The sequence below is a fragment of the Silurus aristotelis genome, assembly GCF_946808225.1.
Source record: "Silurus aristotelis genome assembly, chromosome: 3".
NCBI lineage: Eukaryota > Metazoa > Chordata > Actinopteri > Siluriformes > Siluridae > Silurus > Silurus aristotelis.
The window spans coordinates 11,717,356-11,732,715 of NC_139576.1; the positions used below are offsets into that span (position 1 = coordinate 11,717,356).

The 15,360-nt window shown below is 40.6% G+C and overlaps 1 protein-coding gene across 4 annotated transcripts in view; it reads left to right on the forward strand.

The window, feature by feature from the left end:
• fgf14 (fibroblast growth factor 14) overlaps positions 1–15,360 on the forward strand; it is a 151,619-nt gene that overhangs the window by 97,133 nt on the left and 39,126 nt on the right. For all 4 annotated transcript variants that reach the window (XM_083537186.1, XM_083537187.1, XM_083537188.1 and 1 more), the window contains exon 2: positions 13,616–13,726. In XM_083537186.1, the coding sequence (XP_083393312.1) occupies positions 13,616–13,726 (111 nt within the window). The remainder of the gene's footprint in view (positions 1–13,615; positions 13,727–15,360) is intronic.

A 15,360-nucleotide genomic window follows, 5' to 3' on the forward strand; every position in this document is an offset into this window, starting at 1 on the left:
CCATACTGTGTTACCACATGAGTTGCAAACCTGAACGTGTTTGCAGAGAAGTAAAAAAGTTTCATAGATCCGGTAAGTCTATCACATCTCCTGGAAACTTTAATGCAGTATGCAAAAAAAAGTCAAATTGTTTATCCAATATTATTCAAATAGCTTAGCGATCAAGGTGGGTGGTTACAGTATGCTGGTGCAGAACATTTTATCACAGAAAGTGCTGCAAATAAAGTAGGTTGCATGCAGAATGAGTGACTTGGTTTGTGTCAGTACCTAATTAGTGTGTACCTCAACAATGAGCTGCAGAGCAATCTCAGCACCCATAGTATGAAAAAAATCAGAAGACTACATGCCTACTGTCATCCATCATTGTGATAAGGTTCTTCTAAAATATAGTACAACGACAGCACAATGACAGGCTGTGATTTAAATAAGCGAAACCATGATGGCTGCTGTGATGTTCTCCACAAATCTGTGAATATAATAAACGTGCTTAAAGACCTAGCAATAAAGTAACCCCTTTAGACAAAAGATTTTTGGGAAATCTCCTTTTATATAGATTGTTAAATAAATTGTATTTTCTCTCATGTCTATACAAAAAATTGTGGGTTATTCACTATTTTACTATTTTCCTGCGATAAAGAAGAAAAGAAGGCATGTTTTGGCACTTGATATTAATGCCAAAAGACTGTGTTTATCATGGCTGCTGAAGATGTTGGTGCTTTGTGGATTATATTTTCCCAGGCATTGCACCTGAGTTATAAATGCTCATAAACGGATGAACAAAATCTTTGAAGACAAGATTTTGCTGTTGCCCATAATCAGCATGTTGTCATTTGATCAAGTCACGATAGTTACGTGCCAAAACCGGCCTCGAACAAACGAATCACATTCAAAGTAAGTATTGTAGTACAGTACTGTAGAGTAGCCAATGCATAGTTTCTCTGCTTGTTTATTGGTTGAAGTGTCCTACGACGTCAAAAAAGATGATGAGTTAAATATATACGTCACTACATTTTTTATTTTCTTTGGCTAAATCTGGTGATGTCTTCAACTCCGCACTTTTTTGACGTCAGAGGATACTACAACCAATAAATAAGAGGAAACCTATGGTTTCATGTAATGCTACTCATTTCTTATGATTTTCAGCATCCGTGCACCACGCTTTCGTAAACAACACGACGATGTTCTTTGTCTTGGGTAAATATATGATATGCTGTACAGTATTTTAGGTATACTTATACTTTATTTTGTAATTAATAATTATATTTTTAGTAATAAATTACCTTTTTTTAACTCCATATAAACAATTTATTATAAGTTTAGATTTTTCGTGATTAATCGGGAACATTCGTGAAACAAAATAGTTATGTTCAAAAATAAAAAAATCACGGTTAAGTGGGATTCAATATTTTATATATTATTCGATATTATATTATTCGCGATAAATCAAGGGACGACTGTACTTTAGTATTTTACTCATATTAAACGTTGGCTCAAAGATGCACTAGTCCTCAACACCAAGACACATGTTAGTGAAAAGCCAACATTCCTCTTCAACATGCCAGAATGATACAAAGATCAAACAAGTGGGTAAAAAAACAACAAAAAAAAGACTTAAAAAATCTTAAGTTAACAAATATAATTACAGTATTATGTAAGTTGAAGAATCTTTAGTATTTATTGGACAAATAAAAATAAAGATACTTTCAGTAAAGTCAAACGAAATATTCAGAGCTGACTGAGTAATTGCAAAATTTTATGATAATGGTAAAAGGGCTGTAGCTGTTGATTATTTTAGTAATTGAGTATTCCACTGATAATTTCATATTCCATATTTTCTTTTATCATATAAGAAGTACTTTTTCTTAATTAAAGAGCAATACTAAATATACAAAAGAAAATAAGACAGGTCTCTTAAAATAAACATGTAGTTTGTGTCCTTTTTTAGAAAAAAATAAAATTTTTACTGCTAAAATTGCGTACAAGAATATCTGAAAACAAAACACATTTAGTGCATTTAATTACCATATTTCATCAATATGCAAACACAAATATATAAATAAAAAATCTTCTTCTTCCGGCTTCTCCCAATAGGGGTCGCCACAGCGGAGCATTAGTCTCCATACCCCCCTGTCCTCTACATTTGCCTCTTTCAACCGAACTACCTGCATGTCTTCCCTCACCACATCCATAAACCGCCTCCTTGGGCTTCCTCTTTTCCTCCTTCCTGGTGGCTCCATCTTCGGTATTCTCCTACCGATATACCCCATGTCCCTCAACATCTCCAGCTCTGCTACCTCCAGCTAACCTCCTGTCTTTTACTCAATGCCACAGTCTCTAAACCATACAACATCGCAGGTCTCACCACAGTCCTATAAATTTTTTTTACTTTCACTCTTGCAGATACCCTACTATCACAAATCACTCCTGCTATCACTCTTCTTCACCCACTCCACCCTGCTTGCACTCTTTTCTTCACTTCTCTAACACACTCTCCATTAATTTGATCCCAGGTACCTGAACTTCTCCACCTCTTTTCCCTGCAACCGCACAACTCCACTGCCCTCCCTCTTATTCACACACATGTACTCTGTCTTACTCCTACTGACTTTCATTCCCCTTCTCTCCAACATGTACCTCCACCTTTCCAGGCTTTTCTCAACCTGCTCCCTACTCTCACTACAAATTACAATATCATCTGCAAATATCATAGTCCATGAAGACTTCTGTCTGACCTCGTCAACCTGTCTATCACCACTGCAAACAGGAAAGGGCTCAGAGCCGATCCTTGATGCAGTCCATCTTCCACCTTGAACCAGTCTGTCGTTACTGCTGTCACACTGCCCTCATACATGTCCTGCACCACCCTTACATACTTCTCTGACACACCTGACTTTCTCATACAGTACCACAATTCCTCTTTCGGCACCCTGTTGTACGCTTTCTCTAAATCCACAAACACGAAATGCAACTCCTTTTGACCTTCTCTATACTTCTCCATCAACATTCTCAAAGCAAATAATGCATCTGTAGTGCTCTTCCTCGGCATAAAACCATAGTGTTGCTCACAGATGGTCACCTCTTTTCTTAGCCTGGCTTTCACTACTCTTTCCTATAATTTCATTGTGTGACTGATCAACTTAATTCCCCTGTAGTTACTGCAGGTCTGTACATCTCCCTTGTTCTTAAAGATCGGTACCAGCACACTTCTTTTCCATTCCTCAGGCATCCTCTCACCTTTCAAAATCCTTTTAAACATTCTTTTGAAACATTCTTAAAAACTCCACTGCCATCTCTCCTAAACATCTCCATGCTTCTACTGGTATGTCATCTGGTCCAACTGACTTTCCACTCTTCATCCTCTTAATCACTACTCTCACTTCCTCCTTACTAAACCTATCCACTTCTTGCTTCACCATCTCCACACCATCCAACCTTCTCTCTCTGGCTGGGTTAAATATATAAATAAATAATAAAAAAATATTTTTTTTTATTTAGATTAATCTAAAAAACTTAAATGCACTGTACAGAGTGAATCTTGAATCTTTTCTAGCCCCTCGCTGTTTTTCCCTGTTAAAACTAAAAAGCTGCCAGAACATTACTTAAGTTCAGTAACAAAATACATTTACTTAAATATTTTACATCACTAAATACTATAGATAAAATTGCTGTAATAATGAGATAGAAACTTGCTGTAAGCCCCCCAAATACTCTCACAGCTTCAGTTCCTACATGCATGTATTTTTGCATTCAGCACCACAGACATGGCAATCATGTCCAATCTTGTAAAAAAAAAAATGCATTTCCAACAAAGAATACAGAGCAGTATGCATAAATGATATATCAGTCTATAGAAATGCGTGATTATAAACTACATGTAATCCAGTTGGCCTTTACCTGGTGAAGCAGGTGAAGTGAATCTCATCAAGGGGTGAGCAAGTAAGCAGTCAGTTCTCAAAGTTGATGTGTTGGTAGCAGGAAAATGGGCAAGTGTGAGTGATTTTGACAACAGACACATTGTGATGGCTAGATGACTGGGTCTAAGCATCTCTGAAATGGTAGTTCTTGTGGTGTGTTAATTCTTATTAAAAGTCGTCCAAAATAGGACATCCAAGTTTGATTCATGGAGGCCCCACTTTGTGGACTTAAAATACTTACAGGACTTGATTCATGGAGCCCCCACCTTGTGAATTTAAAGTACTTACAGGACTTGAAGTACCAGTGTCCAATGTGGTTCCACTTGGCCTTCTGCACATGAGACCCCTTCAGTGGTTGCTCAGGATCCGAGGGTTCTCTCGAAGGCACAATCCGCTCCATACAATCACGGTCATGCTGCGAGTCCTACGAAGCAGCAGATGCCCTTTTGAGACAAGTGCTGAGACACTGGGAATGACGGCTCCACCCTCAAGTGGTGGAGCAGATCTGGAAGAGATTCAGCAAGGCTCAGGTACACTTGATGGCAACTCAAGAGATGTAGCACTGTCCCTTCTGGTTCTCCCTTATACCTCTGGCCCCCTAGGCCTGGACGCCATGGCTCAGTATGCCTTTCCTCTGTCACGCTGCTTCTAGGAGTTTTGGAGAGAGTTTGCCAGGATGGCTGGGCAGACCATTGTTTGTAGCCCTAGTAGCCCTTCTCGAACACACTCCCTAGAGATTTCTCTCAAGAGGGATCTTCTCTCTCAGGCAGGGGGCACAATAGTTTACCCCACCCAGAGTTGTGGAGGCTGTGGCCCAGGAGGGGAGCTCCATCCACGAGGAGGTCGTATGCCACTAGATGGCATGTGTTCAGTGTATGGTGTGATTGGCACCGATTAAATACAGTTAACTGCCCGGTTGGTTCAGTGCTGGAATTCCTTCAGGAACAGTTTTTTTAAAGGGTTGGCTCCGTCCACCCTCAATGTCTACGTGTCTATTTTGGTGTATCATGCCCCCCTAGTGGGGCAATTACTGGGCAGAGACCTGCTGGTGACGCCTTTTCTCTGTGGCACCCAGAGGCGGAGGTCTCCGGTGCAACCTAGAGTGCCTGCGTGGGAATTGGCCAAATTGGCCCTTTAAAACGTTGGCTGAGGCATATTGGAGGTTCCTCTGGGTTCTTCCAGGCCATTTTCTCTTTTTAGAGAGTCTGGGATCTCCAGGCCCTCTATGTAGCCACCTCTTTTCTGGAGTTCACTTCAGGCATGGCCAGTGCCGTCCTCTACCCTAGAACGGGTTACATCCCGAAGGTGCCCTTGGTTGTTCTATAACCTTTTAGGCTCCGGGCATTCTATCCTCCTCCTTTTGAGGCCCCATTTACGTCCACAGGACAAGTCAATTGAGGAAGTCGGAACGATTATTTATCTGCTATGGCCCTCTGAGAAGAGACCTCCCTGCAAACAAGCAAACGCTTAGCCGGTGGATTGTTAATGCGATTGCATCCTCCTATGAGTCCTCTGGTCACCCCACTCCCTCCGGGGTTAGAGTGCACTCGACCTGGAGTGTGGCAGCTTCTAAGGCTTGGTCCTCTGGAGTTTCCATTCACGACACTGCTGACATTTGTACTCTGTCCTTCGGCCTAGCTGTGCCCACACACACTATGCAGGGACTGGTCAGTCTGGCAGTATTGGACAATAATTTCCAAAGCATTGCTAACACAGTTCAAAGTTCCTAAAAGGGAACGTCAGCAGGTTACGTATGTAACCCTGGTTCCCTGAGGGAACGAGATGCTGCATCTTCAACCCACACTCTTGGCATCCCTGCAGCGCTTCCTTATCCTTACAGAAACTAGTGCTGGCTTAACTTTGTGCTTTCATAGCGTTCTGGCCACGCGTTCCATTGGACGGATTACACATGAGGTTCAGAGCATGGACAATGCGGAAGCATTCCCAAAGCATTGTTTACGCATCGTCTCGTTACATACGTAACCTGGAGATGTTTTCTAGTTTAAAACCTGAATGTGAGCAATACCAGCCTCACCAAGCTTCTCTCACTGGAACAGACAAGTATAAAAAAAGAACTTTTAGATTTTGCTGACCTGAAAATCTTAGAGGCGTCCTTTTAGAGACAGGGAAATGGTTATTTTGATTTTTTTTTCAATAAAAAAGAATTTCTACTTAACAATTTTCTCAGAAATTAATAGAAAGTGACAAATAAAAAAAAATTCCAGACCACAATTCAGAATGTGTGTGTGGGTGCAGATGAGGGATTTGCACAATGTATTGAGTAGGTGTTTCTTTTTTCTTGTTTTTGTTTCTACATTTTTACCTTACACATGTGCTTACTCATTTTGTACTATAATCATGAGCTATGGTGTGTGTGTGTGTGTGTGTGTGTGTGTGTGTGTGTGTGTGTGTGTCTTTGTGTGGGTCCAAGTGACTATTTCTTGGAGTAAAGGTTAGTGCACTTTCACATGCTCCCTTTGCTTGACACACACACACACACACACACACACACACACACACACACACACACACACACACACACACACACACACACACACACACACAAACACGCACACAAAAACAATATTCTGAAACACATACTTACAAAACAGATATGAGCTTTAGTAACAATTGACTGTTTTTTGTCGTCTTTTAACTGTCAGTGTGTTCCCATAGACATTTTGTTTGTCTTATTTTACATTCTACTACACACACACACACACACACACACACACACACACACACACACACACACACACACACACACACACACACGATCTGGGTCTGGTTAAGGTAGGGACTCTTCCTCAGGGGCATTTGAGGAGTAAATCAGAAGCAATAAGAGTTGACAGTTCTCCAGTTATAGCCTCCAAACAGAGACACATAAGCGCACGCACGCACACACACACACACACACACACACACACACACATACACACACACACACACACACACACACACACACACACACACACACACACACACACACACACAAAGAGTTCAGATAAAAAATATTAAGTTTTGGTCTGAAATAAAAGAGGTCTATATGTGACTTGTTTCTTATTTGATATTATCGCTTCAGTGCAGTGGGCAGCAGGAATCCCGACTTGCTGTTAAACCAAAAAAAAAAAAAACATTAATATTATTATTATTATTATTATTATTATTATTATTATATATTTTTTCTGATATATATATATATATATATATATATATATATATATATATATATATATATATATATATATATATATATATATATATAAATATAAATACAGATATATTTAGTCAGCCATCAATTGTGCAAGTTTTCCCACTTAAAAAGATTAGAGAGGCCAATCGTTTTCTGTAAGTCTCCACAAGGTTTTTACACACTGGTTGTTTGGCCTATTCCTCCATACGGATCTTCTCTAGAGCAGTATTGTTTTGGGGCTGTCGCTGGGCAACACGGATTTTCAACTCCCTCTAAAGATTTTCCATGGGGTTGAGATCTGGAGACTGGCTAGTCAACTCCAGGACCTTGCAATGCTTTTTATGAAGCCACCCCTTTGTTGACCGGGCTGTATTTGGGATCATTGTCATGCTGAAAGACAACCCAGCCATTAGGGGGGCACAAGCCAGTGCACTCTTAGTGCCGGTCCCAAGCCCGGGTAAATGGGGAGGGTTGCGTTAGGAAGGGCATCCAGCGTAAAACATGTGCCAAATCAAATATGCGGATCACAAATGAGAATTTCATACCGGATCGGTCGAGGGCCCGGGTTAACAACGACCGCCACAGGTATCGTTAGCCGACAGGGTACCGGTGGAAATTGGGCTACTGTTGGCCGAAGGAGGAGAAGGAGAGGAGGAAGACGTCTACAGAGACGGCAGGAAAAGGAGCAGTGTAGGAGAGTAGAGGTTCGGGTTGGTACTTTAAATGTTGGTACTATGACGGGTAAAGGGAGAGAGATAGCTGATATGATGGAGAGGAGAAAGGTAGATATGCTGTGTGTTCAGGAGACCAAGTGGAAAGGGAGTAAGGCCAGGAACATTGGAGGTGGATTTAAACTGTTTTATCATGGTGTGGATGGAAAGAGAAATGGTGTAGGGGTGATTCTGAAGGAAGAGTACAGTAAGAGTGTAGTGGAGGTGAAGAGAGTTTCTGATAGGGTGATGATCGTGAAGGTGGAGGTTGAAGGGATGATGATAAATGTCATCAGTGCCTATGCTCCACAAGTTGGCTGTGAGATGGAGGAGAAGGAAAGATTCTGGAGTGAATTAGATGAAGTGGTAGATGGTGTACCTAGGAAAGAACGATTGGTGATTGGGGCAGACTTTAATGGGCATGTAGGTGAAGGGAACAGAGGTGATGAGGAGGTGATGGGTAGGTATGGTTTTAAGGAGAGGAATGTGGAAGGGCAGATGGTGGTAGATTTTGCAAAAAGGATGGAAATGGCAGTGGTGAACACGTATTTTAAGAAGAAGGAGGATCATAGGGTGACGTATAAGAGTGGAGGAAGGTGCACACAGGTGGATTATGTTCTGTGTAGGAGATGCAACCTGAAGGAGATTGTAGACTGTAAGGTGTTGGCGGGGGACAGTGTAGCTAGACAGCATCGGATGGTGGTCTGTAGGATGGTTTTGGAGGCGAAGAAGAAGAGGAGGAAAGTAAGGATTGAAAGAAGAATAAGATGGTGGAAACTGAAGGATGAAGAGTGTGGTGTGAGGTTCAGGGAAGAGGTCAGACAGGGGCTTGGTGGTGGTGAAGAGGTGCCGGATGATTGGGCAACTACTGCAGGAGTGATGAGGGAGGCAGCTAGAAAAGTACTTGGTGTGACATCTGTAAATAGAAAGCAAGACAAGGAGACGTGGTGGTGGAATGAGGAAGTGCAGGAGAGCATTAAGGGAAAGAGGTTGGCAAAACAGAAGTGGGATCGACAGAGTGATGAGAAAAGTAGGCAGGAGTACAAGGAGATGCGGCAGCAGGTAAAAAGGGATGTGGCGAAAGCCAAGGAAAAGGCATATGAGGAGCTGTATAAGAGGTTGGACACTAAGGAAGGAGAAAAGGATTTATACCGATTGGCCAGGCAGAGGGACCGAGCTGGGAAGGATGTACTGCAAGTTAGAGCAATAAAGGATGGAGAGGGAAATGTGTTGACTAGTGAGGAGAGTGTGTTGAGAAGATGGAGGGAGTATTTTGAGCAGCTGATGAATGAGGAAAATCAGAGAGAGAGAAGATTGGAGGATGTGGAGTTGGTGAAGCAGGATGTAGATAGGATTAGTAAGGAGGAAGTGAGAGCAGCGATTAAGAGGATGAAGAATGGAAAGTCGGTTGGACCAGATGACATACCGGTAGAAGCGTGGAGATGTTTAGGAGAGATGGCAGTGGAGTTTTTAACCAGATTGTTTAACAGGATTCTGGAAGGTGAGAAGATGCCTGAGGAATGGAGAAGGAGTGTGCTGGTACCGATCTTTAAGCATAAGGGAGATGTGCAGACCTGCAGTAACTACAGGGGAATTAAGTTGATCAGTCACACCATGAAGTTATGGGAAAGAGTAGTGGAAGCCAGGCTGAGAGAAGAGGTGACCATCTGTGAGCAACAGTATGGTTTCATGCCGAGGAAGAGCACCACAGATGCCTTATTTGCTTTGAGGATGTTGATGGAGAAGTATAGAGAAGGACAGAAGGAGCTGCATTGTGTATTTGTGGATTTAGAGAAAGCGTACGACAGGGTACCGAGAGAGGAGTTGTGGTATTGTATGAGGAAGTCAGGTGTGTCAGAGAAGTATGTGAGGGTGGTGCAGGACATGTATGAGGACAGTGTGACGGCAGTGAAGTGTGCAGTAGGTACGACAGACTGGTTCAGGGTGAAGGTTGGACTGCATCAAGGATCGGCCCTGAGCCCTTTCCTGTTTGCAGTGGTGATGGACAGGTTGACGGACGAGGTCAGACAGGAGTCTCCCTGGACTATGATGTTTGCAGATGATATTGTGATTTGTGGTGAGAGTAGAGAGCAGGTTGAGAAGAGCCTGGAGAGGTGGAGATATGCGCTTGAGAGAAGGGGAATGAAAGTCAGTAGGAGTAAGACAGAGTACATGTGTGTGAATGAGAGGGAGGGCAGTGGAGTGATGCGGTTGCAGGGAGAAGAGGTGGAGAAGGTGGAGGAGTTCAGGTACCTGGGGTCAACAGTGCAAAGTAATGGAGAGTGTGTTAGAGAAGTAAAGAAAAGAGTGCAGGCAGGGTGGAGTGGGTGGAGAAGAGTGACAGGAGTGATTTGTGATAGTAGGGTATCTGCAAGAATGAAAGGGAAAGTTTATAGGACTGTGGTGAGACCTGCGATGTTGTATGGATTAGAGACAGTGGCATTGAGTAAAAGACAGGAGGTGGAGCTGGAGGTAGCAGAGCTGAAAATTTTAAGGTTTTCGTTGGGAGTGACGAGGATGGACAAGATTAGAAATGAGTTTATTAGAGGGACAGCACATGTAGGATGTTTTGGTGACAAGGTGAGGGAGGCGAGATTGAGATGGTTTGGACATGTGCAGAGAAGGGACATGAATTATATTGGTAGAAAAATGCTGAAGATGGAGCCACCAGGTAGGAGGAAAAGAGGAAGGCCAAGGAGGAGGTTCATGGATGTGGTGAGGGAAGACATGCAGGTAGTTGGTGTGAAAGAGGCAGATGTAGAGGACAGGGTGGTATGGAGACGGATGATCCGCTGTGGCGACCCCTAATGGGAGCAGCCGAAAGAAGAAGAAGAAGAAGAAGAAGAAGTCATGCTGAAAGACCCAGCCACATTTCATCTTTAATGCCCTTGCTAATGGAAGGAGGTTTTTACTCAAAATCTCATGATACATGGCCCCATTCATTCTTTACTTTACATGGATCAGTCATCCTGGTCCCTTTGCAGAAAAACAGCCCGAAAGCATAATCTTTCCACCCCCATACTTCACAGTAGGTATAGTGTTCTTTGAATGCAACTCAGCATTCTTTCTCCTCCAAACACAACAAGTTGAGTTTTTACCAAGAAGTTCTATTTTGGTTTCATCTGACCATATAACATTCTCCCAATCCTCCTCTGGATCATCCAAATGCTCTCTAGCAAACTTCAGACAGGCCCAGACATGTATTGGCTTAAGCAGGGGGACACGTCTGGCACTGCAGGATTTGAGTCCCTGGCGGCGTAGTGTGTTACTGATGGTAGCCTTTGTTACTTTGGTCCCAGCTCTCTGCAGGTCATTCACTAGGTCCCCCTGTGTGTTTCTGGGATTTTTGCTCACCGTTCTTGTGATCATTTTGACCCCACGGAGGGAGATCTTGCGTAGAGCCCCAGATCGAGGGAAATTATCAGTGGTCTTGTATGTCTTCCATTTTCTAATAATTGCTCCCACAGTTGATTGCTTCACACCAAGCTGCTTACCTATTGCAGATTCAGTCTTCCCAGCCTGGTGCAGGTCTACAATTTTGTTTTGGTCTTGGCTATAGTGGAGTTTGGAGTCTGACTGTTTGAGGTTGTGGACAGATTTCTTTTATACTGATAACGAGTTTAAACAGGTGCCATTAATACAGGTAACAACTGGAGGTCATTTTGTCTCTCATAGTTGAAGTGTACCTATAATGAAAATTACAGTCCTCTCTCATCGTTTTAAGTGAGAGAACTTGCACAATTGGTGGCTAAATAAATACTTTTTTGCCCCACTGTACACACACACACACACATATATATATATATATATATATTCTGTCACATATCCGCACACCGAATAGATAAATACTCGTTTTAAGTATATATATATATATATATATATATATATATATATATATATATATATATATATATATATATATATATATTATAATATATATATATATATATATATATATATATATATATATATATATATATATATATATATATATATATATTATAATATATATATATATATATATATATATATATATATATATATATATATATATATATACAGCAGAAATAATAATAATATTAATAATAATAATAATGATTGCCACAAAGTTAAAGGCACACAAATAGGATGTCCTTAGACAGTAGCATTACATTTTTTCTTTACAATGACTCTTAGACCCAAACCTGTTCCATCATGACAATGCCTTTTTGCACAAAGTGAGCTCCAAAAATATCTGATATGCATGGGTTAAAATGGAAGATCTTAAGTAGCCAGCTCTGACCTCAACCATATTAAACATCCTAATGGATAAATTGGAACACTGATTCCATCCAAGGCCTCCCAAACTTACATGAGTATTAGAAGTCGACCGATATGGGTTTTCCTCTGGTCGATGCTGATGCCAATATTTAGAAATCAGGGCAGCCGATGGCTGATATATGTTGCACATTTTTTTGGCCAATATGTTTGGCTGATTTTTTGAAAATTGCTTAACTTACATATTTATTGCAAAACACAAGCCTTTCCAATCAGTGCACTTGTTAGAAGTACCTGCATTTTTTGTAATAATCAGTTACATTATTCAAATCTTTTGCTACCCGCTGTGATTTTTATTTGTGGCATAAAAAAACAGGCTGAAAAAAACCCCCACAAACAAGCTGGTTGTTCATGCTGGGATAGAAGAGAGGAACGGTCTTCATGTTTCATGAAATGTCCTTGTGTTCATTTACATCATTAATGTTTCCCACATTTTGCAGTATGATATTTTCTACTTAAGAATTCCTGACTGTTTTACTTCAAGGTTCCATTCATTACTTAATCATTGGTGGAGAGAACAAAACAGAACATTGATTGGATGATAATAGTGATCCTCATGTTGTAATCGAGACATAGCAGATTATACACCCTAATTAGATTCACCCTACAAAACAGGCCTGCTTACTACTACAGGTGTAGTGTCTACTGAGAAAGCCATTTCATCAACTGCCCTTAGAACAGTTTGTATTTTATTCCAGGTGCTTGAATCTCCTTTCAGTTCTCTATAGCTTTGATAAATGAGGGCCAGAATGTCGAACTGGGTTGATGCTCTATTTTGTCTGCACTTGTATAACTCCATCCATTCCATCCATTGAGGTTGTTTTATGCTGTTTCACATCGGCAACCATCTTTAAACTGTAGTCATAGAACATTTTAACTTCCATTGTAACGTATGCAAACGGGGGAGAGAAACACAAGCACAGTGCGAAAAAGTTTTTGCATTTCGCTGTGCTCTAACATTCTAGTTAGTCTACTATGACCTGCGAATTCGTATCATGTAAAAATGTCTGATCAATAGAAGTACAATACAATACAAGCTGAAGAGTACAGAATCTCATTATCAGCAACACAGTTTTAAAATTGCATTAATAAAAATATGAATTAAATATAAAATCTACATGAAAAGCTGCCTGGTTTGCAGTGTTGCTGCATACACAAAGAGGCGTATAGTTTAATATTGTTAAAGTATTTCAGGTTGCTGCCTGTATTTGCAGCAGGTCTATGAATTTTTTTTTGCAATGTCCAATGTGACTGCAGCCTCAGGATATTCATATCTGATGATAATGAACGCTGTGATGACTCCTTAAGGGGGAGCTTCTGAGCCCCAGTGAAAACAGGGGAAAAGTACAATTAATAAAAAAGTATTGCCTCAGTTTACAGTTTGCATATTCATAGTAAAATAAAGCCAAATTTGGAATGTTCAGGGTTACTATTATTAACTCTGTTATAATTAACACTTTTTTCCCCCCCTCTCTCAACAGATCCCCAGCTAAAGGGTATAGTGACCAGGTTATATTGCAGGCAGGGATACTACTTGCAAATGAACGTCGATGGATCTCTTGATGGAACCAAGGATGACAGCAGTAATTCTTGTGAGTTCAGTTACAGTCAAAACTTCATACAGCACCACAATATTCACCTTTCCAATCAATTACATATTCAGCCACTAGTCACAATTTATGGAACAAAGAAAGACAAGAGCACATGGAAATTGAACATTTGTTAAGCAGCCCTTTGTATATGCTGCCAAAAGTGATCCATGTTTTTCATTTCTCCTTCACTTTGCAGTCTCCCCAACGAATCTCCTATGACACAGTTTTAATCATTCATCAATCAAATCTTTCAGATCAGGGGTTTTGGGGCATTTCCAATTGCATAAAATCCTCCTGGCAGCTGTGATACAACCAAACTTAATAAGGGTTAATGCATTATTTGCTATGTTGGGTGTATCTCCAAGAAGGCATAATTGTGGTTCCACAGGTAAATTCATGCCCAGACACTCTTTAAGAATTCTCAGAATTCTATACCAGAAATATTAAAATAAAGAACATTCCCAGATCATATGTAAATAACTGCCCTCTTCTTCCTTACATTTCCAGTATGTATTTTTTCAAGCTATCCCCTATCCTGTAAAGGCTAGATGATGTTTAATATCTATGTACGGTAGCGTTTTTTTTTTTTAATTAATGAATTTCTCATAGCTTCTCTTATATTCTTACCCACATTAGATATTCAGCCAGTCATTATCATGAATATTAATCTCCTAATCCTCTGCCATATATGTATATATATATATATATATATATATATATATATATATATATATATATATATATATATATATATATATATACACAGTGAGGAAAATAAGTATTTGAACACCCTACTATTTTAAGTTCTCCCACTTAGAAATCATGGAGGGGTCTGAAACTGTCATCGTAGGTGCATGTCCACTGTGAGAAACATAATCTAAAAAAAAAAATCCAGAAATCACAATGTATGATTTTTTTACTATTTATTTGTTTGATACAGCTGCAAATAAGTATTTGAACACCTGAGAAAGTCAATGTTAATATTTGGTACAGTAGCCTTTGTTTGCAATTACAGAGGTCAAACGTTTCCTGTAGTTTTTCACCAGGTTTACAAACACTGCAGGAGGGATTTTGGCCCACTCCTCCACAGATATTCTCTAGATCAGTCAGGTTTCTGGCCTGTCATGTTGGAAGACCCAGCCTCGACCCATCTTCAATGCTCTTACTGAGGAAAGGAGGTTGTTCCCCAAAATCTCGCAATACATGGCGCCTGTTATCCTTTCCTTAATACAGTGCAGTCGCCCTGTCCCATGTGCAGAAAAACACCCCCAAAGCATAATGCTACCACCCCCATGCTTCACTGTAGGGATGGTGTTCTTGGGATGGTACTCATCATTCTTCTTTCTTCAAACATGTTTAGTGGAATTATGACGCAAAAGTTCTATTTTGGTCTCATCTGACCACATGACTTTCTCCCATGACTCCTCTGGATCATCCAAATGGTCATTGGCAAACTTAACTTAACTTGCATTGAGCCCCAGTACCAAGGGAGATTGACAGTCATGTTTAGCTTCTTCCATTTTCGAATGATTGCTTCAACAGTGGACCTTTTTTCACTAAGCTGCTTGGCAATTTCCCCGTAGCCCTTTCCAGCCTTGTGGAGGTGTACAATTTTGTCTCTAGTGTCTTTGGAC